Here is a 24,424-nt window from a genome sequence, read left to right as displayed (position 1 = left end):
CTCCTTTGCCCCTTTGGTGAGGTCTGAGAGGTGCCCAAGTCCAGGTCTCTGCCTTGGCTGCCAGGACGGGTCAGAATCTGCCCACAAAGATGCCAAAAACCTGCTGGCCCTCAGGGACCGCTTCTCTGCACAGCCCCAGCCCAGTCCTCAGCCTGGTGGGTGGGGCGTGAGGCTCCCCTCCCCTCCAGTCTCCCTCCTCTACCCCAAATGGAATTTTCTTCCCACTCCCCTGAGTCTTAAAGGGCTCCACTTTATACTCATTTCGGGTGCGTTTAGCATTTTCAACTGCCTCCTGTCTCTCAGAGCCACTTTGGGGGGGAAAGTCCATTCCATAAATCTAAGTTATGACTGTGATGATGGCTATGCCCAGCCCATGCTATGACGCCCACCAGGCTGGGGAAGGGAGAGATAATTAGTCGGAAAACTTACTTTTCAGGCATGAGTCACTGGAAGCAGGTGTCAGGGGAACCTTTAATGAGGCCCTCGTGACTCGGATGGTATTTCCACTCTGCATCACAGTGTGGAGACCATGCTGAGATAACCACAGCTCCCCACCCGGAGAGAGGGGGAGAGGGAGGGAGGGAGAGGGGGATGAAGGGGGGGGAGGGGGAAGAGGGGGTGAAGGGGGAAGGGGAATAGAGAGAAGGATGGAGAGGGTGCTGAAGGGGCGGGGGGAGAGGGGGAGAAAGAGGACTTCTCCACCAGGCCTGGTACTGGGGTTGCTAATCCCTGCAGGCTGAGCTAGAACCGCTGGGGGCCTAGGTTTCCTCTGCACTGCATGTCTCCCCCACTGCAGGGGGTCCAGGTAGCTGTCCCGGAGTGTGTGTGTGTGGGGGGGGTGCTCTGAAGGCTCTCGGGACTACAGCCCACCCTGGGGAAGCATGCACACCTTCCTGAAGCAACTGTCACACTTCAGGTTCAGATTTAGATTCAGGTAAACGACTTAAAGCATTTTTTAAAAATATTAAAACAAACGTGGAGTAGAATGAAAGATTCGCACTATTTTTAAAATGTAAAAGGAAGCGATTTCACCTGCCGTCAGCAATGCCAACGGTTTTCTGGGTTTCTTCTCAACTGTTGTGTGTGCCTTGGGGGAAAAGTCTGAGAAACATGACTTGAGGTGTCAAAGAGAACAGGAGATGAGGGAGAAGGAAAAAAAAGATGAAGGAAGAAGGGGGCAAGGACAGCCTGGAGGAAGGAAGGGTAGAGAATAAAAAATAAACAAAAGCCCCCCCCCACCAAAAAACCCCAAACCCATAGCCCTGGAGAAGATTCAGCCTCATAGGGACCCTAGAGGACACAGCAGAACTGCCCCATAGGGTTTCCAAGGTTGTAAATCTTTATGGAGCTGACTGCCACATCTTTCTCCCTTGGAGCGACTGGTGGGTTTGAACCGCCCACCTTTTTGGTTAGCAGCCGAGTGCTTTAGCCACTGTGCCACCAGGGGCTCCTCAAAAAGAAACAAGACAGAAGAAATACTGTATTTAGTGGCAATTTTCCTAAAGGTATCTGTTTTTTACTTTTCCTCCAACCTCATGGGCCCCCACCAGGCCTGAGCAGCCCGTGGAAACTGGCCCGTTTACTTACGGGACCCACTGTGGCTGGCTTTGCTGGAAAACAAACAGATAAACAAACAAAAAACCAGTTGCCATGGAGTAGGTCCCAGCTCCTGGCGACCCCATGTGTGCCAGAGTAGAACTGTGCTCCACAGGTTTTTCAGTGGCTGTTTTTTTGGAAGTAGCTTGCCAGGACTTTCTTCCGAGGTGTCTCTGGGTGGGCTCCAACCTCCAACTTCTCAGTTAGCCGCAAAGTGCATTAACGCTTGCACCGCCAAGGGACTGGGAAACAGTTCCCTCTTTTAAGATATGAGCCACACACAGACAGGCACGTTGTTGCTGTTGTTTGTATTTTTTCTCCAGGAAGCTCCACAAAGCACGTTTTTGCTGGGCATGTTATTTACACGGTGGAAAGAACAAGCAGCCATCTCCTCGCCGAGAGAAACCAACTTGGGGGCTGGACGGGGCGGCTGCGTGCGGGTCACGCCCCGCTTCCGGCCGAGGAGCCGCAGGGCCCCCTCTGCCGACCGGACGGCCCTCCCGGGCCGGTCGGTCAGAGCCGTTCCAGCGCCGGCCTCGGAAGCGGCGTGTCCCTTTGCAGGTTTGTGGGTGGCAACAGCTTCAAGCCACGCAGGGGCAGGGGATGTCCTGACGGCGGCGCCGGCGGCCCCCCGGGTTCAGTTGTCTCTGGTGTCCGTGGAGGCACTCCCAAACAAGATGTCACTGTCCTGGGACATGTTGCTGAGCTGCGACTTGGTTTTGATGAGGAACTGGGCCCTCCGGAACATCAGCCTCTCCTGCTCCTGCTTGAGCTCCAGGTAGGAGCGGGAGAAGGTGTGGAAGATGGAGGTCACCGGGAAGGCCATGAGGAGGATACCGCTGAGAATGCTGCTCAGCGCCACCACCTGGCCGGGGGTGCTCCTGGGGACCATGTCTCCGTAGCCCACGGTGGTCATGGTGATGACCGCCCACCAGTAGCAGGCAGGGATGCTGGTGAATTCGGGGCTCTCGGCCATCTCGTTCTCGATGACATAGAGCAGGGGGGCGAAGAGGGCGATGGCCACGCACAGGAAGAGCAGCAGCAGGCCGAACTCGCGGGTACAGCGGCGGGCCGTGAGCCCCAGCGTCTGCAGGCCCAGCGAGTGGCGGGCCAGGCGCATCACGTACAGAATGCGCAGCGCCCGCAGCACGCGCAGCACCAGCCCCACCTTGTCCAGGTAGCTGTTGCCCGCGCCGGGCTTGCGGCGGCCCGCGGCGGCGCCATCCACCAGCAGGGTGACGTAGTAGGGCAGGATGGCCACCATGTCGATGAGCGTCAGCGGGCTGCGCAGGAAGGCGAACTTGCTGGGCGCCTGGACGAGCCGCAGGAGGAACTCGAGGGAGAACCAGCCCACGCACACCGACTCCACAATAAACACGTTGTGGCACATCTGGGAGCACTGGCCCTGGGGAAGAGGGAGAGGTCAGGGGCAGCGTCCCCGGCCAGAGGTCCCACCAGTGAAGGAGCATGCGGGAGCAGGTGCTGGGGTCCCTGGGTGAAGGGTGACCCAGGCATCTCTCCTGTCCATGGCCCGTCCTCTCTGGTTATGCCCACTCCCTGGATGACCGTGCCCAGGCCTGGGGCTCCAAGTGCCATTACCACACTGACCACTCCTGACCTCTCTCCAGACCAGACCCTTGCCGCTGATCTCCTGACCCCAGACTCCAGCTGTATCCTTGCCATGCCCCCCAGGTTTGGTGGTGTCTCAAACTCATCCTGTCTAAAACTGGGCTCCCGACTGCCCCACCTGTGGCTTTCCCTGTCTTTAAAAAACCAGCTGCGGTGGAGTCAATTCCAGCTCCTGGAGACCCCTTGTGTGTCAGAGTAGAACTGTGTTCCATAGGGTTTTCAGTGGCTGTGATCTTTCTGAAGTAGATCGCCAGGCCTTTCTTCTGAGGTGCCTCAGGTGGATTCGAACCTCCAACCTTTCGCCTAGCAGCCGAGTGTGTTAACCATACGCACCACCCAGGGGCTTCCCCTTCTTAACTATTGGCAATTCCACCCTTCCAGTTACTCAGGACAAGAGCTCTGGTCTCATCCTGAAGGCCTCTCTCTCACACCACACCTACAATCTCAGGAAATTGTTGGCTCCTCCTTCAAAATAAATCCACTGCCCCCACCCTGGAGCCCTGGTGGTGCAATGGTTAAGAGCTACAGGCGAGCTACAGCTGCTAACCAAAAGGTCAGCAGTTTGAATCTACCAGCTGCTCCTTGGAAAATATGGGGCGGTTCTACTCTGTCCTATGGGGTCACTATGAGTCGGAATCGACTGGACAGCAATGGGTTTGGATTTTTAGTTTGGGCCCCCCCCCGGCCCCACCCCATCCTCCCTTGCCTGGGCTCTCTGGTTCTTCCCTCAGTCGGACCATCCACTCTCCACCCACTACTCTACCCTTCTACTCCCTTTCCAACCTCCTTCCCCCACTCTCCCAAGCTCCCCAGCTCCGGTCTCCCAGGCCTCCCCCCTGCTCCCCTACATGCCAGGGCACCCAGCCTGGCCTTGAGTTTTGGCCCCTCCAGGAGACTGCTGACCCCCAAACCCCCCACATCACTCCCTCTCACTTTCCACAAGCCTTGGCTTCAAACTTTACCCCACTGAGGCTTTCTGAACCTCCAGTTTGAAAAACGCCCCCTCTGCCCTTTCTCTGCACCCTGATTCCCCTTCCTGGCACTCACTACCTTTTAATAAGCTTTATTAGTTACTTATTTGCCATGCTTATTGTCTGTCTCCACCTGCCCACCTCCGCCCTTTCAGTTTGTGTGGCTTGTTCACTGCTGTGACCCTGGCACCCACAACAGGCCTGACACACAACTGGTGCTCAGCTCACATTTGTTCCGGGAAGGAGCAAAGGAGAGTGGGACTGGAGTTTAGGCAGGAGTTGCAAACTCAAAAGCTAGAGGGGCCAGGCAGGCAAAGGAAATGGGAGTGGGCCAGGTAGGGACACCAGCCTGTGCCCATCCTGTCTGGTGCTGCCTGACTGCTGCCCCACAAGAATTCAGGCTCAGGGCTGCCTCACCGAATTTTCAAGCGAAGCTGGAAGTCTGGAGTTTTACAGGAACATTCCTGGTTGTTAAATGCTGGTGACTAATTCAATACAGAGATAGCGCTCCATGGGTCTCTGTGTGCTGGACTGGGCATGTGGGCTGCCAGCTTGTCTCTGCTCTGGAATATCCCTGGATGGCTGGACAGTCCCTGGTGACTGTCAAAGGGATGAATGGGTTTAGCCTGGGGGCAGCTTGTAGGTTCCTGGGCACAGCTGGGTTCTAAGAGTCCTGTTCCAATAGGTCTCTCCCCAGGAAGAGGTGAGAAGTGGAGATAAGAGTTAATCTTTGGTGTGATTTTTAAGGTCACAGACTGCTAGGGCAGGAAGCCACCTCCTCTGGGAAGCCTTCCTGGATTACACTCCTCCAAGTATCCCCAGCATTGTTGGTGGGCCTCTCACACAGAGCCCCTCTCATCTTGCACCTCATGCTTACGGTCACTGGGGTATGCATGTCACTACCCCACCTCCACCCCACCCCCAGACTTGAAGCTCCTTGCGATTGGAAGAGTTGTCCTGGTCATCTTATTTCTCCTGTGGTGCCTGCATACAGTAGGGACTCAAATGAGTGCAGATGGAGTGAATGAAACAGTGAATCCCACTTGCCACCAAAATGAAGCTAAAGAACAGCATTTGCACTGACTCATGAAAAATGCCAGGTGTTACTAACAAAAAAAAAACCCAGCAAGTATCCAAAGTTAAAACAGTGGCTTTATTGGTAGGTTCCTGATAAAACCAGGATTGCAGATGTCAGAGCTACACTGAAGCTATTCAAAGAACAGATACTTCCAGACAGGTCTCGAATGGTAAGCAGTAAAACCTTTTTGGCTGTGAGCCCTTTTTGCACACTTGTTATGTGCCAGGCACTGTTCAAGTCACTTGATGTGCATTTGTTCCCTGAAAACTTTAAGGTGGGCCTGTCGATCATCTCATTGGACAGGTGAGGGAATGGAAGCACAGAGAGGTTAAGTAACTTGGCCACGGTTACAGAGCCAGGGTGGATGAAACGGGATTTGAATTCAAGCAGTCTGGCTCCAGCCCACCCTCTCAATCATTACCCCTTGTGCTTGTTAAACATTAATTTTACTGGCTGTGTTTTTTTTTTTTTTGATACCAGGTTTTAAAAATTCAATGTATAAGAAAGTATTAGAAACCGTACATGGGTTATAATAGAACAGCTATGCTACTTTCTCCATAATAATAATAATTAAAAAAAGCCAAACCTGTTGCCATTGAGTCGATTTTGACTCATAGCGACCCTACAGGACAGAGAAGAACTGCCCCATAGAGTTTCCAAGGAGCGCCTGGTGGATTCGAACTGCCAACCTCTTGGTTAGCAGCCATAGCACTTAACCACTACACCACCAAGGTTTCTCCATAATATACATACGTGGAGATGTCCCCAGACGGTATTTCCAAAGTTAAATCAGAGAATGCACGTGAAGCACTTAGCACAGCACAGTACACAGTAAGAGCTCAATAAATACTGCCCAGTGTGATATTTACGTTTATGCCTATTTCTGCAATGCCTATGCCTGCCTGAGAGCTTCTGGTCTTTCCTGAAACTTGCTCCCAGAAGCCCCCATGTGTAAAGGCCCCAAACCCGTTGCTGTCGAGTCGATTCTGACTCATAGCAACCCTATAGGACAGCAGAACCGCCCCATAGGGTTTCCAAGGCTGTAATCTTTACAGAAGCAGACTGCCACATTTTTCTCCCATGGAGCAGCTGGTAGGTTTGAACTACCAAGCGCTTAACCACTGTGTCACCCACCAGGGCTCCTTATGTGTAAGGAAGGGGCCACCAACTCAAAGGCTTACAGGTCTCATAAATAAGGAAGCTGAGCTGGGGAGTACTTGCATGTCGACTCAGCTCCTACTGAGAGCTGCTGGGTGGGACTGTGGGCCCAAGGGGTCTGAACTTATCATTTTTAAGAGAAGTTGGGGGTTTGAATTTTTATATGAAAAGCACCTTACTTTTAAACATTGGCAACCAGGTCAAATTTTTAGGAAACACTGTGTGGGTCAAGCACACCGCTCTGCAGGGCTGTTCTAGGTCACCAGGCCACCACACAGAAGCCATACTTCCCCATATAAGGACACAGACTTTGGACTCAGTCAGGCCTGGGCTGTGGGCCACGTGGCTTTGTGCAAGCCGCTCAGCCTCAGTGTCTGCATCTGTCAAGTGGGTGTGAACAGCTGCCTCCCAGGACTGCTGAAGGACTGACCAGGAAGATGCAAGTAAGCGTGCAGCCCAGCTCCCAGCTCCCGAGACCTGCCGAGTAGAGAGTAGCCCATAGGTGAGCACACTCCCTGTCTCAGGCGCTGATTAAATACTTTACTTGATTGTCTTGTCGAACACAAAGAAATGCTCACCATTTGAGGACACACGCACACACACACATACATCAATAAAAGTTATATTCAGGGCCAGGAAAATCTTTCTGGGATATTTTTATGTGAAAGAATGAGGAAGGCTGAGACAGGACTCCTGTCAGTGAAATCAACTTTGGATGATAAACATAACCTACTTAACTTCAGACCACACACATCACAAATGGCATCATCCACTGATCCATTCGTTCACTCAACACGTGCAGTCGATCCTCATTAGTCACAGAGTCTACATTCGGGAACTCCTACACTCACTAAAGCTGCCGGAGGGGCTTTTTTTGTGGTCATCTGTGGACATGCACGTGGTCAGCTGAGGTGAAGGGACAGGCTTAGTATTCACTCATTCGGGGGACTTTAGAGAACATAACTACTGTGAATAAGGTTTGACTGTGCCGCTGGATGCTTTGTCTGTGCCAGACACCATCCAGGCACTGGGGACATAGCAGAGACCAGGACAGGCATGGCCACTGTCCCCTGGAGGTCCCATTTTAAAGGGGAGGCAGACATCCCACATGTAAACACTCTGCCATGTAGCATGATGCCGGGGGGCTGGGGATGCTATCTGGCCAGCACAGTCAAGGAGGACTCTTTGGAGGATGTGACATTGGGCCTGTGTGACAGATGTGGACCCCTGGGAGAGGAGTGGTCCCCAAGACTGTCCTGTCCTCAGGGACCCATCCCAACTACCCCATGGGCTGTGGGCTCTTACCTGCTCCTCCTCCTCCCTCAGGCTGGGCAAGGTGCTGACGGACAGGTTGACAGCGGTGACGGTGACAAAGAGCACGGAGAGGCAGGCGAACACCTTGCCGGGCAGCCCCGAGTGCGGCCGCTCCACCATGTCGCGCAGTCTGCGCATGCAGTGGCCTAGGCGGCCTTCGCCATCGGCCGGGCCGTCGCTGCCGGGGCCCTCGCTGTCCAGCGCGTCGTTGTCGTCGTCGTCATCGTCCTCCCGTTCCGCCATCTCGGCGAACTCCTCGATCTTCTGCAGGTAGCGGCGCTTGCAGCAGCCGTCCAGGTGGTCGTCGGCGATGCCCCAGTAGAGAAGCTCCTCCTGGAAGGACAGGGCGCACATCTCGCGCAGCAGCCGCAGCTTGCCCGCCCGCAGGAAGGTCAGGATGGTGCCGAAGGCGCCCGGGTTGCGGTCGAAGAAGAATTCGTTGCAGGTCACGTCGTAGTCATCGCACACGTTGAGGATGTCGTCAAAGTTGGTGCAGGCCTTGAGCTGGCCCAGCCGCGTCAGCGGGAACTCGTCCAGCGTGGTCCAGGGCAGCGAGTACTTGATGCCGCCCACGTTGATGATGATTTGGCTCCGGCGGTCCTCGGGCTGGCAGCTCTGGCGGGGCTGGTCCTGGGGCCGCAGCCGCTGGGCCCGGCGGTAGAACACGCCCTTGAGGGACTGGCTGTGCTGGAAGAAGGCTGGGTTGAAGGAGGCGTCGGAGGTGCAGCTCAGGGCGCTGTAGTCGTAGTCAGAGTTGTCTCCCGGGAGGAGGGTCATTTTGGGCTTTCACATCCCTCTCAGGCCTGGGGGAGAAGGGGAGAGGCCCTCTGTGATTTCTGAGTCTCGGCTGAAGCTCTGCCTCACCGACAACACTGACTCGGTACATATTCGCTTAGCAGTGAGAATAGGATCCTAGAACCCAGCATCTCCTGACCCTCAGGGTCCCCGGGCCACCTTTGCAATTTGGCCATATCCTCCTCATTTATGTGACACGAATTTCCTAAGTGCCACTGTGAGCCTGGCATTGGGCTAAGTGCTGGGGACTCAGCAGTGCACAGAACCAGCATGGCCCCCTTCCCTGGAGCTGACATCCTCAGGGACTGTCCATGCTACGCCTATGCTATTATTTATTTGTTATTTTAAATTAATGCAACTTTTTAAAATTTAACTTGGACAGGCAGTTTAGTATAGTGCAGTGGTCTTCAATGGGGGCAATTTTGTTCCCCCAGGGGATAGTTGGCAATGTCTGAGACAGTTTGGTTGTCTTGATTGGGTGGAGGCCAGAGATGCCGCTAAACATCCTAAAATGGGCAGGATGGCCCCCATAACAGAATTATCCAACACCTTTTTTTAATATAAATAGTGCCAAGGTGGAGAACCCCTGGGGTAGTGGTTATAAGGGTCAACTCTGGAGCCACACGGCCTGGGCAAATTACTCAACCTTGATATGTTTCAATTCCTCATCTATAACATCGACCTACTTTGTAGGATTATTGAGGGGATTCAATGAATTATGTACATAAGAACATGTAATGAATTATGCACATAAGAGTATGGCACAAAGTAAGTACTCAATAATTGTTATCTATTGGTGCTTCAGAAAAAAGGCCTGGTGATCTTCGAAAAAATCAGCCACTGAAAAATCTATGGAGCACAGTTCTGCTCTGACACACATGTGGTCGCCATGAGTCAGAGTTGACTCACAGAAACTGGTTTATTATTACTATTAGTATTTATCTAACATGACACTTTGTATGTCCTTAAACGGAAAACCAGTATATCACTTGTAATAAGTAAAAGGCAACGTACAAAGAAATACACAATTATCAGAATAGGGCCATGTTTGCTTGTGTATCAGCAAACACGATCTTCAGGATACAGGGGTGAGCCAGACGGGCACACTCATTCCTCCAGGAAAACCTTCTTGAGGCTTCTGGCTAAATCCAGTGCCCCCTTGCTTAATACCCAGTGCATTTGTCCTCACTGCACTTAACAGACGGTTTTAGAATCATTCCTCTGCAAGCCTGGCTCCTTCCTCAGACTGCTTGCTCCCTGAGGGGAAGGTCTGTGTGACACTCATCTCTGATGCCTAGCACTGTAAAAGCTCAGAGAAATGCTTGTTGAATAAGCCAGTTTCCTATTGGTGAGGCCAAGATGAAGAAGGCACCGCTGAGAAACGGAGGTCACCACATCAGCCTGCACGGACTCCTTCCTTCCCAACCCCCAAAGCTAAGGGTTTGTGTACTAGAATGGGTCTCCCTGTTCAGACATAGCTCATGCACTGAATTTGGTTCACAAATATTCTTGTTGGCTTGGAGAAGACTTTGAAATTGAGAAATTTCATGTAAAAAATCATGCTGAAGCCTGGCTACACTTGGCCCAAATTCCAGGTGAGAAATGGCTGCCCCCTGTAGGAAGGGTATGCATGCTCCAATCTACCACAGTCTTCACCACTCCCTATTGCCTTCCTAACATCCACTCTCCTTCAACCCAGGGATGTTTCCTTCCTGGCCCTCGTAGGCATTTGAGTTTGCCACACCAGGCTTATGCTCTTCAGAAGTTAAGGTCATACATAGAAAAGTAACAAGAGTTTAATATGTTGCCTTTTTATCAGTGTACCTGGCACCAGCCCAATCCCCAAAGGAAGCCAGTGCTACCGGCAAAGTTCATCAGAACTCCAAATGGAGACCCATTTCCAATAGCTGAGTGTCAACCTGCTATGGATATATTCGGGGAACACACACACGTGCACACACACGTGCAAACGTGTGCACACACACAGTCACGCGCACACACACATGTACACAGGAATGGATGAGAAACAATGTTTTAAAAGCAGGGAGCGCAGGGGAGGGGTTTCACTTTTGAAACGGGCTCCTAACAGGAATTCTTAAAAAAAAAAATCACCTTTTTTTTCTCCACTCGTTGCTCTTTGAGGGAAATCTACAGTTGCATAGATGGAGTTCTGAAAAACTAGGGCACACCTGCGTTTGAAATAAAAATGATTTGATTTTAGAGTGTTGAGGGTGTTTTTAACTTCACATAAAATTGGAACCTAGCTCCTTAGGCAAAGCCTGCCAGGATCCCTCGGAGGTGTGAGGAGAATCCCTTTCAGGCACTTCACATTAGTGATAACGCTTTTCAGCTCTGATGGTTTATCTCTGCCTCCAAAGACAAGAGAAAAACGACATTCTGTTTGGCAAGGACGGTGATAGAGGCAAACGAACACTGCTGTCTTCCCGCACGCCCCGTGGGGCTCTGGTGAAATCCCCACAGCTGTTTTCCCCTCCTCTCTCACAGAATTTCTCCTTTCAAGCCTTCCCGCTTTCCCTCCAGCAGAAAGCTTCCCCAGTCAACAATTCCTCGGTTCTTTCTGTCACCCGTCCCTGTGGTGAGTTAAGGTCTCAGTAACCTGTGTGGGAAGTTGTTCTGTCTCAGCAGATCGCTCAATACAGGAGGGAGGGGAAAAGCACGCCATGTTCAGGTGGCTCTGACATTGACAATGGATGCTGTGGGGACCACCCTCTCGAGCCCCAGTTCCCTTTGGAGGGCCAGAGGCTGCTGGGATTTGCTCTAGTGTGAGGTTTTTAAGTCAAATGGGTCTCAAAGTCCGTGCTTCTGAAAAATAATGCTAACTTTTTCAACCACCCTTACAAAAGATTTGGTCTTTTAAAATTTCCCCATGGTACTAGCTTCATCAGTTCTGAAAGTGCGGTGGATTTTAATAATTTTCCCTCTGAGGAAAAGAGGACCCTGTTTGAGAAAGAGGCTGAGGTGGTGAGGGATGAGAAGTCCTGAGGGAACTTTCACTCATTCATTCAAGAGTTACTGAACCCTTAGGTTCAAATGGTTAACGTGCTTGGCTGCTAAATGAAAGGTTGGAAGTTCTAGTTCACCCAGAGGTGCCTCAGAAGAAAGGCCTCGTGAGCTACTTCCAAAAAAAATCAGCCACTGAAAACCCTATGAAGCACAGTTCTGCTCTCACACACATGGAGTAGCCATGAGTCAGAATCAACTTGACAGTAAGCAACTGGTTTGGTTATTTTTTGAACACTTACCATGTCTCAGACTCTGTGCATGGTGTGTGGGTACAGCAGAGAACAAGACAGACCCAGCCTCTGTCCTCACGGAGCTGACGTTCTAGGGGGGTGTCATGGATTGACCTTGTCCTCACAAAATATCTGTCAACTTAGCTAGTCCATGATTCACACTGTTGTGATTGTCTTCCATCTTGTCATCTGATATGATTTTCCAAAGTGTTCTAAATCCTAGCTCTATGATGTTAATGAGATGGGATTAGTGGCAGTTATGTTAATGAGGCAGGACTCAATCATCTACAAGATTGGGTTGTCTCTTGACCCAATCTCTTTCGAGATATAAAAGAGAGAAGCGAGCAGAGAGAGATGGGGACCTCATACCACCAAGAAACAAGAGCCAGAAAAATAGCATGCATGCCCTTTGGATCTGGGGTCCCTGTGCTGAGAAGCTCCTTGACCAGGGCTAGATTGATGACACCAACCTTCCTCCAGAGCCAACGGAGAGAGAAAGCCTTCCGCTGGGGCTGATGCCCTGAATTTCAACTTATAGCCTACTAGACTGTAAGAGAATAAACTGTTTGTTGAAGCCATCCACTTGTGGTATTTCTGTTACAGCAGCACTAGATGACTAAGACAGGGGGACAGTCATTAAATAAGTATACAGATAATTTCAGGCTGTGGTGAGTCTGGCGAGGGAGACAGAACAGGGCAAGGGATGGAGAATGATGAGGGGTGGGGTGGGGTGACACTAGAAGGAGTGGTCAGGGAGGGCCTCTCAGAGGAGGTGGCGTTGGGGCCTGAGCCTCATGGACGGGAAGCAGCCAGCCTGTGATGATGTGGGAAGGGTATCTCAGGGAAAGGGAAGAGCAGGAGGATGCTCCCTGTGCCAGAATGGGCTTGGATGGGAAAGGCCACAGAGAAGCCAGAAGCCAATGTGGCTGCAGCAGAGGAAGTGAGAAGAAGGTGGTGGAAGGTGGGGAGGTCAGTGGTGCCAGGCTGGACCGGGCCCAGCAGCCCGATAAGGAGCTGGGATTTTATTCTTCATGGGACAGGAAGGCCACGGGTGGTTACTGTGGGACACCAGGCTGAACACTGCTGCAGTCTTTCTGGAAAGAGTCAAACTGAGGCCTGCCCCTGGCTGGAGGTGCAGGCGACACAGAGAATTGGATGGGTTTGGGGTGTAGTCTGAAGGAAGAACCAACAGGACTTGCTGAGAGACAGGGCGTTTGCTAAGGGAAAAGACAGGATCAAGGAGCCATTGGTGATGCCATATTCCGAGGTGGCCAACAGGTGGCGCTATGACAAGCGCTGAGAGAGCAGAAGCATTTCCTGGCTGTGGGATGATGGAGAACGGGAGAGAATGTGGGCAACATCAAGGAGGCAGAGCAAGAAAAAGCGTGTCTTGCACGGATGGCTTGTTCGTTTCCTAGGTTGCTGCAACAAAGTACCACAAACTGGGTGGCTTAAAACAAAAGGCATTTATTGTCTCAGTTTCTGGAGGCCAGGAGTCTGAATTCAGGGCATCGGTAGGGCATGCCTTCTCTGGTGGCTCTAGGGAAGAGTCCTTCCTTGTCTTCCAGCTTCTACTGGTTCCTGGCAATCCTTGGCATTCCATGGCTTATGGGTTCATCACTCCAATCCCTGCCTCCATAGTCCCGGCGCCGTCTTCCTCCTGGATCTCTGTTTCTGTGTCTCTTCTCTTTTATAAGGACACCAGTTATAATGGATTAGGGCCCACCCTACTCCGGTACGACCTCATGTTAACTAATAACATCTTCAAAGACCCTATTTCCAGATAAGGTCACAATCACAAGTACTGAAGCTTCAACACACCTTTTTTGGGGGACACAATTCAAGTCATAACAGATGGTGTCAGGCCACCAAAGCTGACCTCATTAGCATGTGGAAGGGGGCACAGCGGGGTAGCTCTGACCTGGCTGGGCTGGAGAGGGTCAGGAGGGCCAGGTTAGCCATGTGAAAACCTCAGGAATGCACACAGATAGGGTGAAGTCCAGGGGCAGGGGCTATGCCTGTACCCAGCATCCAGCACCCACTTCCTGGCAGAAGATGCACCCCAGATCAGGCCTGACTGGTTAGGGCAGGTAAGCATCACTGTAGAACAATGTTTCCCCCCACCATCAAGATGGCCATGTCTTAATCCCTGGAGCCTGTGAATACATTACATGATAAAAGGGAGTTCGCAGGTGTGGTTAAGAATTTTGAGCAGATAACGATCATTAGCCATTAGAGAAATGCAGATCAAAACTACAATGAGATTCCATCTCACTCCAACAAGGCTGGCATTAATCCAAAAAACACAAAATAATAAATGTTGGAGAGACTGGAACACTTATACACTGCTGGTGGGAATGTCAAATGGTACAACCACTTTGGAAATCGATTTGGTGCTTCCTTAAAAAGCTAGAAATAGAATTACCATAAGATCCAGCAATCCCACTCCTTGGAATATATCCTAGAGAAACAAGAGTCTTTACACAAACAGATATATGCACACCCATGTTTACTGCAGCACTGTTTACAATAGCAAAAACATGGAAGCAACCAAGGTGCCCATCATCGGATGAATGGATAAATAAATTATGGTATATTCACACAATGGAATACTATGCATCGATAAAGAATAGTGATGAATCTGTGAAACATTTCATAACATGGAGGAACCTGGAAGGCATTATGCTGAGTGAAATCAGTCAGTTGCAAAAGGACAAATATTGTATAAGACCACTATCATAAGAACTTGAGAAATAGTTTAAACTGAGAAGAAAACGCTGTTTTGTGGTTTTGAGAGGGGGAGGGAGGGTGGGAGAGGGGTACTCACTAATTAGATAGTAGATAAGAACTACTTTAGGTGAAGGGAAAGACAACACACAATACAGGGGAGGTCAGCACAATGAATGCTTTGAAGGCCAGCATAGCAGGGGCAGGGGTTTGGGGACCATGGTTTCAAGGGACATCTAAGTCAATTGGCATAATAAAATCTATTAAGAAAACATTCTGCATTTCACTTTGAAGAGTGGTGTCTGGGGTCTTAAATGCTAGCAAGCAGCCATCTAAGATGCATCAATTGGTCTCAACCCACCTGGATCAAAGGAGAATGAAGAACACCAAGGACACAATGTAATTATGAGCCCAAGAGACAGAGAGGGCCACATGAAGACTACATCATCCTGAGACCAGAAGAACTAGATGGTGCCCGGCTACAACCGATGACTGCCCTGACAGGGAACACAACAGAGAACCCCTGAGGGAGCAGAAGACCAGTGGGATGCAGATCCCAAGTTCTCATAAGACCAGACTTAATGATCTGACTGAGACTAGAAGGACCCCAGTGGTCATGGCCCCCAGACCTTCTGTTGCCCCAGGACAGGAACCATTCCCGAAGCCAACTTTTCAGACATGGATTGGACTGGACAATGGGTTGGAGAGGGACGATGGTGAGGAGTGAGCTTCTTGGATCAGGTGGACACTTGAGACTATGTTGGCATCTCCTGGCTGGAGGGGAGATGAGAGGGTGGAGGGGGTTAGAAGCTGGCGAAATGGATACGAAAAGAGAGTGGAAGGAGGAAGCGGGCTGCATCATTAGAGGGAGAGTAATTGGGAGTGTGTAGCAAGGTGTATATAAGGTTTTGTGTGAGACTGACTTAATTTGTAAACTTTCACTTAAAGCACAACAAAAATTATTGGAAAAGAAAAAGAATTTTGAGCTGAGACTATCCTGGGTTATCCAGGTGGGCCCAATATAATCACAAGATCCTTAGAAAAGCAAGAGGGTCATGTCAGAGAAGGCAATATGATGGAAGGAGAGGTCAGAAAGAGAGATTTGAAGATGCTACACTACTGGCTTTGAAGATGGAGGAAGGAGCCATGAGCTAAGGGATACAGACAGACTCTAGAAGTTGGAAAAGGCATGGAAGCTGACTCTTTCCTAGAGCCTCCAGAGGGAACCAGCCGTGCTGACACCTTGATTTTAGCTCAGTGGGACCATTTCAAGGAGCCCTGGTGGCGTAGTGGTTAAATGCTCAGCTGCTAACCAAAAAGTTGGCGGTTCAAACACACCAGATGCTCTCTGTAGGAGAAAGATGTGGCAGCCTGCTTCCGAAAAGACTACAGCCTTGGAAATCCTATGGGGCAGTTCTACTCTGTCCTATAGGGTTTGCTGAGTCAGAATCAACTCCATGGCAATGGGTTTTTTGTCTGTTTGGGACCCATTTCAGACTTCTGACCTCTAGAACTGTAAGACAATAAATGTGTGGTGTTTGAAGCCACTCAGTTGTGGTCACTTGTTACAGTGGCCATGGGACACAAATAGAGGGGATTTGAGAAAAAGCTGGTCCTACTCCAGGATGGGGGGCAACTTGCTGTCTATCCCAAGCTGAGGAGGCAAAAGAACCCAGTGGCCCTGAAATCGGGAGACCTGAGTTCATGGCCAGTTGCTCTGTGACTTTGGGCAAGTCACTCCTTATCTCTGAGACTCAGTTTCCCCATCTGTAAAATGGGGATATGAATAGCTTCTACCTCCTTGAGTTTTTGTGAGGATTAAAGCAGATAAGGCAAGTGACATGCTTGGTCCAATGCCTGACACACAGTGAACCCTCAACAGATGCCTGCTGTTAATATCATTAGCTATGAGGGGAGTCTGCCTCAGCAAGGGTGACTCCTTTCTTGATCTGATCCACCAGGATTGGAACCCAGCATTGTCTAAACCCAAAACCCAATTCTGGACGGGTGTAGCCTGGTACAGCCTCCTGGGAAAGCCATCGGTGGTACCGAGGGATACTTCTGTGATCCAGCAACCCCAATCTTGGGTGTATTTCCCAGACCCAGGCTTGAGGCAGACATCGTCGGTAGCAAATGATCTGCACTCAAATTCCGGACTCAGGGTGGCTTCTGGGAAGCCAGTTCTCATTAGAGGACAAACGTGCAAGAATGTGTATCTGGCGCACTAGGGTGCTGCAGCCTCTGCTGTCCTCCCAGGGGGACTGGACAAGCACCTCAGGGTAGATGCAGACTGCGCAATCCTACGCAGAACTAAAGCAATGAACTAGACGTACATTTAGCAACATAGTCAGATCTTAAAAACGGGATGCTGAGTGGCAAAAGAAACAGAAGTTTACAGCACTATGCTATTTATATAACACACACACATTCCATATCTTACAAGGACTCAAGCACGTTTAAGGACCTACATCAACAACAGGGGTGGGGGGGGGTGCTGGAGGGAATAAGCACAGAGAGTGGAACGAAGGGGGAAAGTGAATAAAACCAGAGAGTCTTGCACAGGCCAGTGACAAAGAGTGCTGGGAAGTAAAGGGTGTGGGTAACAGGACTCCAGGTTTTAATCCAGACGGGGAGAAAAATGAAGAGCACAAAAACAACCAAAGCACCTGCTTCTGCAACACCCAGAGCTCACTGAAGCCGGAAGGCGTTCTGTACGGCATCCCTGCCGCGAGGCAGCTCTGTGGTCGGCTCACCACTGAAGGCGGAGGTGTGGGGCCTCAGGAGGCAGATTCCAGGGGGGACAGGATAGGACGAAGGCACCAGTCAGGCTTGGCTGGCCACCACTGCCACTCCTACTAATAACCCATGCTGTGTTCACCTCCGAGTTACTCGCCCTCTCTGAGCCTGTATCCTACCCTACAAAATGAGAATGACAGTGCCCACCTCCCAGGGCTGGTGTGCGGACTCAGTGGACGGAAGATGCCCAGGTCTGAGCCGTGTATCTGAACGCTGTCCCTATGGCCACATCCATCAAGGACATGAAAGGGTTCCATAAACTCTCGTGCAGAGTCCAGCTGCTAAAGTCTCTCTCTCCAGGGTTTCAACAAGTTGCTGACCTCTCCCAGACTCTGCTCTTCCTGTCCTACGCCCATCCCCTAAAATGGGTCATCTTCTGAGTGGGAGGGGGGAATTCAGAGACAGCCAAGCATGGTGTGCAAAGAGAAAAGACAGCCTCCCTTGATGGTGCCTTCACTAAGTGCCAGGGGCTGTGCTAGGGGCCTTAAATGCATGAGCCCAGGCCCTTCCTACAAGGCCGGCACTACCTCTAACACACCCATTTTACAGATGACAACATTGAGATTCTTCTCTGAAATTCACATGAAAACTCATGACTGATGATTCGTGATGAAGCCAGGATTCAAGCTAGGTCTGTGGGACTCCAAGCCAGACTCTAACCTCTGTGTTTTACTGTCCCCCCCAGTCACTGGTTCCTTGACAGGGGTGGGGTAGAGGGATCTTTGTCACCTATAGAGCCAGGAATTGGGTCTCCAGTCTCTCTTTTCTAGAGACAAGCTTTGGCAAAGTCTGGGGGGATGGGAGGGAAGCAGGCGATTGCCATGGTTGGGGGGAAACATCTTTATTCCTATTTTATATTTGCACAAAAACAGAGCAAGAAATCAACCAAAGCTGTGGGTCTGTCAAACTCTGAGCTACCACTTGGCCTCTGGACAGACAGCCCTCCTGTGGTGTAGTCGGGTGCCAGCTATGGCCAAGGGCGTGGACCCTGGGGACAGGCTGCCTGGTTCACCAATTACTGGCTATGCATTCTGAGTCAAATGACCTCACCTTTCTGTGCCTGAGTGCCCTCAGCTGTTAACCAGGGCAATCATGGCACCGCCCCTTTAGGTTGTTGAAATACATAAAGCCCCTAGCGCTGTGCTGGGCACATCATAAGTGCTTGCAAGAATGGCTTTTGCGTCCCATGACAGCAAGCTTGGCACCTCCCCTTCCCACACATTCCCTTCCTTAGAGGAAAGCTGGAGGGAAACACCTCCTGGGGGGCTGGACTTCAGGTCTGCCCCTTTTACCTGGACCGGACTGATGGCAAGCCACTCACCTCGGTCAAGCCTCAGTTTCCTCATCTGTAACATGCACTAACAAACAAGACACACTCCTGTGGTCAGCAGAATAACGCCCCCCTCTCACAAAAACGTCCATGTCCTAATCCCCCCAAAATCCACTGCTGTCAAGTTAATTCTGACTCATAGTGACCCTGTAGGACAGAGCAGAACTACCCCACAGGGTTTGTAAGGCTGTAATCTTTATGGAAGCAGACTGCCATATCTTTCTCCTATGGAGTTGCTGGTGGGTTTGAACCGCTGATCTTTTGGTTAGCAGCTGTGTGCTTAACCACTGCACTATCAGGGTTCCTTTCCTAACCCCCAGAATCCGTAAATACACTACCTTAGATGGCAAATGGGACTTTGCTGGTGTGGTGGAGTTAAGGCTCTTGAGATGAGGCAATTATCCTGAGTATCTAACCCACCCGTATCTGGGTGGGCCCAATGCAACCACAGGGTTCTTATAAGAGGGAGGCAGGAGGGTCAGAGTCAGAGAAGATGTGAAAACGAAAGCAGAGGTTGGCGTGATGTAGGGTCATGAGCCAAGGAATGCAGGTGGCTTCTAGAAACCTGAAAAGCTAAGGAAATGTATTCTCCTCTAGAGCTTCCAGCCCTGCTATCACCTTGGTTTTAGTCTGGTGAGGTCCGTTTCAGAAGTGTAAGACAAGAAATGTGTATTGCTTAAGCCACTACATCTGTGGTCACTTGTTAGTGTAACAATAGAAACCCATACAACCTCCAAGGCAACTTTCTAGAAGAAAAGCATCTTTCTTGAGCTCCCTGGGCCTTAGTTTTTTTTTTTCTCTTGACCACAGTTCTCAACCTGTGTTGCTGTCTAACTCTGAACAGCTGCCAAGGGGGCCCCATCCATCTCCCTGCCCTTCTCCTGGCCCTGCTGGGCATCACTGCCAGCACCGCGTCATCTGTCAGGGTTAGAGCTCCTGGCTGGGCTGACTCAGAGGTGGGCCATGCTGCATGAACCCTCGATTAAAACGTTCATCGAAAGAGACCCAGCCAGTAGCCTGGCTCAGGTCCTGGCATGCTGCGTCTCCGTGAGATGCTACGTCTCTGGGGGACACTTGTCTGTCTCAGCCACCTGCTGCCCTTGCCACAGTCCAACCACGCTGGACCTCAGCCCTGTTTCCTCCAAATTGGAGCCCAAGTCCCAGGGTGGAGGGAGGGATTTTGGCTGGGAGTTGGGCTCTTCCCTCTTCCCCTTGTCCCCCCCAAATGAGAGAAAGTGCCAGAGTTTCCTACGTATAAAAAAGACCCAGCAGCCTCTGGAGCCTCCCTACTCCGCTGCTGGCAAATAACACCCAGTTCACACTGGCCTTCCACCAGGAGGTGTTGTGGGGTGGGAGCCAGGAGGTCCTTTCCTGTTTGCCTCCATGCAGCCCCAATGGTGGTAGTACAGGCTTAAGCAGAGGAGCAGACTAGGGGAAGCAGTGGGGACCTCGGGACAGCAGGAGCTGGACATCTGCTTACACACGTGCCCAGCTCTTCTGTGTTAGTAAGCATTCAGGCTGCAGTCTCTAGGTATGCTGTGGTAGGGAGACGAGGAGGAGGGAGGGAGAGCATGGGTAGACTTTGCCTGACGGCCTGGGGAGGTGAGGTATGAGGCAAAAGTCACCATACAGGGGCCGGGGATCACAGGCTCAATTGAGATCCTATTCTGCAGCAAATTCACTTATGCTCCTGCTTTGTAATAAAAATGGCCAGCAGTGATTGAGTACTTGCAGCTCGGCTCTCTTGCCTCCCCCTCAATATTAATTCTATTCAGAGGGGCTTTTCCAGCCGCCTTTTCCCACCTAGGGGCTCTATTTCTGGGCTTAGTGAGCCAACCAAGGGTGGACTCCCAGGCCTCTAAACGCCGGCAACTGGAATATTGACTCTCCACCACGCACCTGGGAAGGGGATGTGGAGAAAGGACAGCCCACCCAAGACACCCTTCAGGAGCCCAGCAGAGGAACTCTCTAGTTCCCGTTGGAGTCCCCTAGCCCACCATTCAGGACACATCTCCTCCCTGCTCCCCTATTCCCAGGGTGTCTCCCTCACCTCTTGCCAGAACCCAGAGAATTCAAAGGTACAGCTGAACCTGAGCCTGACTCTCAGATCTACCCCAAATCAGGCTCCCGGGTGCCCCAACCTCCGTTCTCAAGCCCCAGGAGAAGAACCAGGCTCTGTAGTTTCAATGCACTCATGGCTCCCTGTGGGGTTAGAGTCCCATGACAGACATCTTTCCACTGGAATGGGCTGGCCTAGAAGAAGGATGATGAAGGCAACCGCCAGGGGCCATTGCTGGCCTGTCTTACAAACACACCTCTCCTCCCTCCCCACTCAGCCCCTGCAGAGCTCCAAAAGCCAAAGGACACATAGGCAAGCTCAGTCCGAAAAGAATCTGAGCAATGCACCTAAGAAAGATGGCCCTGCCCTGGTCACACACCCCACCCAACCTGCCTGGGTCTCCAGGAGCACCAAACTGGCGGTGAGACTCCTCATAGTGACTCTGATTGTGTAATTGTGTGTATCTGTGTGTACGTGCACATGCACGTGTGTGTAAGGATTGGGGGGTGAGTATAAAATACTCAGACCCTTAGAGGCAGGAAACGCCCCCCACCCCCACAAACCAGAGCAGTTCCTGTCACTCCTCACATCTGACATGACACTTACCACAGGTTTCAGGGACGGGGCTGTCCATGGGTCTGTCTCCCTCTTCTTGCCCACCTGGGTGACCTTGGCACTTGACAAAGGACCTGGTGCCCTTTTGGTGTCTAAGAATAGTAAGTGCTTAAGAAAATGCCTGCTGCATGGATCACTTAACCAATAAACTCCATCACTGGCAGCCTGTGTTCATCAGTAATGTCAGATCGGTGTTTCCCAACGTTTTTTTTTTTCTTTTCAGTATCACCACCCTTAAAGGACATTTTTTTCTCCTGTCCCAAAACCAAAGTCCTAGTGGCGCATGGATAAGAGCTTGGCTGCTAACTAAAAGGTTAGCAGTTCGAATCCACCAGCTACTCCTTGGAAACTCTGTGGGACAGCAGTTCTACTGTGTCCTATAGTGTCACTATGAGTTGGAATAGACTCCCCGGCAATGGGTTTGGTTTTTTTTGATTTGATCCAAAAACCAGTCCCCACCCCCCGACCCCAGAATGCATACATTTCGGGAACCAAAGAATGACCAGCCTGCAACCTGTCCAGTGATTTTCTTTCTGCTACAGTGTGCGTGGTGCTGAGTCCGCCACCCACCAGGATGACCGCCTCAAGGGAGGGGCTTCGTCTCAATCCTTGCTTCCTCCTAAGACAAGTGACAGCTGCCCCCATCCTATCCTGCCCCATCCCATGCGTCCTTCACTGTCCTTGCCCCAGCACCGCGCCTCAATGAATGTCTGCTGAATGAATGAACCAATGAATGAAATAATAAATGTTGAGCACTTGGTTCGGTGAGCTGAGTAGGTGCCTTATTCATCTTTGCCCAGTCCCTTAATGAAGAATGAACTTCTCTCTTTTGCTTCCCCACCCAAAGACTCCAACCCACCTGTCTAGCCCCTTCCCGGTAAGGAGCCCCTGAGGCTGAGGGCCGGTCACCTCTCCGTCACAGGCAGGCGCCTCCAGAGAACCGAGCTGTCCCTGTATCTCCAGCGCTCAGCACACAGTAGGCGCTCAATAAGCGCCCGTTGAGTGGCTGGTAGGGTGCTCCATTCCGTTTTGAGGAGGAGATGAATTAGTGAGTGGCAGATGTGACCCCGATGCCCTCTTCCCCACCCGGCGAGAAACCTCCGCTCGCAGCCAGGATGCGCCCTTCCCCCCGTCCCCCCCACCCCCGCCCTGGGCACCGTGGACGAGAACGTCCCCAGTTTGCACCCCAGAGACCCCTCCGGATGAGCCGAAGCCGGCCCCGCATCGTCGCGATGGCGAGAGCGCTCCACGCCGCCGCCCGCGGCTGCTCCCGGGTCCTCTGTGGCTCCAGCCTTCCCCCCGCGGCTGGGTTCGAGATCCCCGCAGGGAGCCCCCGGGCCATGGCCACGTGCGGTCCCCGGAATCCGAGTCTGCGGTTACGGGGACCTGTCCGCGACTGGGTGGCGCCGCGAGGCTCAGCGCGCAAAGTTCCCACCTCAAGTTCTCGGCGCGGAGTCCCCGCCTCGGAGTTGGCCGAGCCTCGGCGACCGTGCCCCTGGCGGTCAGGGGGGCCCAGGCGCGGAAGCAAGAGCGGGCTGGAAGCCCCCGGCCGCCCGCGTCGCCTCCCGAGCCACGGCCAAACTTCGGCCCCGGGGCCCAGCTTGGCTCTGCGCTCGGCCCGGCCCGCTTCTGCCTCCCGGTACCCGCCGGGCTCCGAGTGCGCCGGGAGCGTCGCGCGGCGGCCGCCGAGGGAGGTATCGGGGCAGGAGGCGGGACGGAGGGAGGGGTCTGAGCGCAGGGCGGGGAGAGTGGGGCGCCCGCCTAGCCCGCTGCCGGGACCGTGGCAACCGCGACGCCAGCCGCTGACCCCCCGTGTCGGGGCGACCCAGCTCCGGGCCTGTACCGCGGGCCCGGGCGCCTGCACGCCGGCCAGGGAGCGCTGCTAGGGAGACGGTCTGCGCCGAAGCCCCCACTTCGGGCCTGCGCGCCGCGGACTTCGGGGGGGGAGGGGCGAGGAGGCTGCACGCCCCCTGCCGCGCGCCAACCTCCGGGGACAAATGCTCCAAGCCACACACCTTCCCGGGAGCACCAAGTGCACTTGTCCCTGGGCCCCAGCGTCACTGTGCTGGCGGGGAGGGGGGGGTGTGGTCTGCGCGCGCTGCTGTCGCCAGGCTGCACCTGCCAAGCTCCTCAGTTCTCGGGGGGAGGGGGTACACGGCCGTGACACGTGCCTTTGCCTAGAGGTTCACGCGCACCGGGGCCCCTGGGGGCCACTAGGGCCCGGAGCTGCACAGGGCCCGCGTGTCCCTGCCGCGCCACGTGCGTTTTACTGCAGGACCAGGAGTGGCGCGTCCGAGAGTCCGAGTGGCTGATCCACCCGCATCCAGGCCCTGCGGGGTTATACCAGGCGGGGGGCCTGAGTGCTTTCCGCCGGCCCACGGACTTGTCTCCCTGGAGTGTGGCGGTGAGCAGGCTGGGAGCCGCTTAGCTCAGGAATTGGTAGGAGCTGGAGAGTCGTGGATTGGGTGGAGGAGCAAAGTCCCCCTCGCCTCCGGCTTCACACACTCCTTTCCTTTTGGTCTTTGCTGCCTTGTCCCGCCATCAGACAAGGCAGGACGCAAAGAAAACCCTGCTGTGAGCGCCTGCGGGCTCTCGCTGAGGGTGGGGAAGAGCTGTGGGTGCCCACTGTTTCCGGGGCTTCACGAAGAGAAATAAGCGTTGAGTTGTTCATACATTCAGCAAATGTGCCCCCCCCCCCGGTGATGCGGAGGTGGCTACACGGACAAGGAAGGACCTGCCCCCAAGAAGTTACCTTCTGCTGGGGGAGACGCTCAGAGAAAGTTCCAGGCTGCCTGTGAGAGGGCAAGGAAGACTACAGAGCTGGTGAAGGGGTGCAGACTCCTTTAGATAGAATGATCTGGGAGGCCTCTGCGAAGGCGTCGTTGAACTACGCCCCTAACAGCTCCAAGGAGTCCATCTTTGGAAGGCCTGAGAAGAGAGTGTCCAGGTGGCTGGAAAGAGGAGCAAAGGCCCTGAGGCAGGAAAGGGGAGGTTTGAAGGAGGAGTGAGGGGAGGGGTTGGCACCAGATAGGCCAGGGCTGGGTGAAGTGGGCTTTGGTGGCCAGGTGGTCCCTGAAGTACATGCTGAGAACCACAGCTCTA

The 24,424-nt window shown here is 52.7% G+C and overlaps 1 protein-coding gene across 1 annotated transcript; it reads right to left on the bottom strand.

Moving 5' to 3' along the window:
- Positions 1–1,965: 1,965 nt before the first annotated feature.
- KCNG1 (potassium voltage-gated channel modifier subfamily G member 1) lies at positions 1,966–22,972 on the bottom strand. The gene is made up of 3 exons (XM_049869324.1): positions 22,758–22,972; positions 7,738–8,549; positions 1,966–3,001 (listed from the first exon to the last, which is right to left on the bottom strand). The coding sequence occupies exons 2-3, from the start codon at positions 8,521–8,523 to the stop codon at positions 2,234–2,236; spliced, it is 1,554 nt and encodes a 517-aa protein (XP_049725281.1). The 5' UTR covers positions 8,524–8,549; positions 22,758–22,972; the 3' UTR covers positions 1,966–2,233.
- Between the last annotated feature and the right edge of the window lie 1,452 nt (positions 22,973–24,424).

Source organism: Elephas maximus, chromosome 25 (assembly GCF_024166365.1).
Source record: "Elephas maximus indicus isolate mEleMax1 chromosome 25, mEleMax1 primary haplotype, whole genome shotgun sequence".
NCBI lineage: Eukaryota > Metazoa > Chordata > Mammalia > Proboscidea > Elephantidae > Elephas > Elephas maximus.
The sequence above is the reverse complement of the archived record's forward strand: the minus strand, read 5'-3'. Positions and strand labels throughout refer to the sequence as shown.

Excerpts from the sequence above, each read along its gene's own strand:
- KCNG1 (XM_049869324.1), bottom strand. The coding sequence starts at position 8,523 with ATGACCCTCCTCCCGGGAGACAACTCTGACTACGACTACAGCGCCCTG. Across the intron at positions 3,002-7,737 it reads TGAGGGAGGAGGAGGAGCAG|GGCCAGTGCTCCCAGATGTG; the intron begins GTAAGAGCCCAC and ends CCTCTTCCCCAG.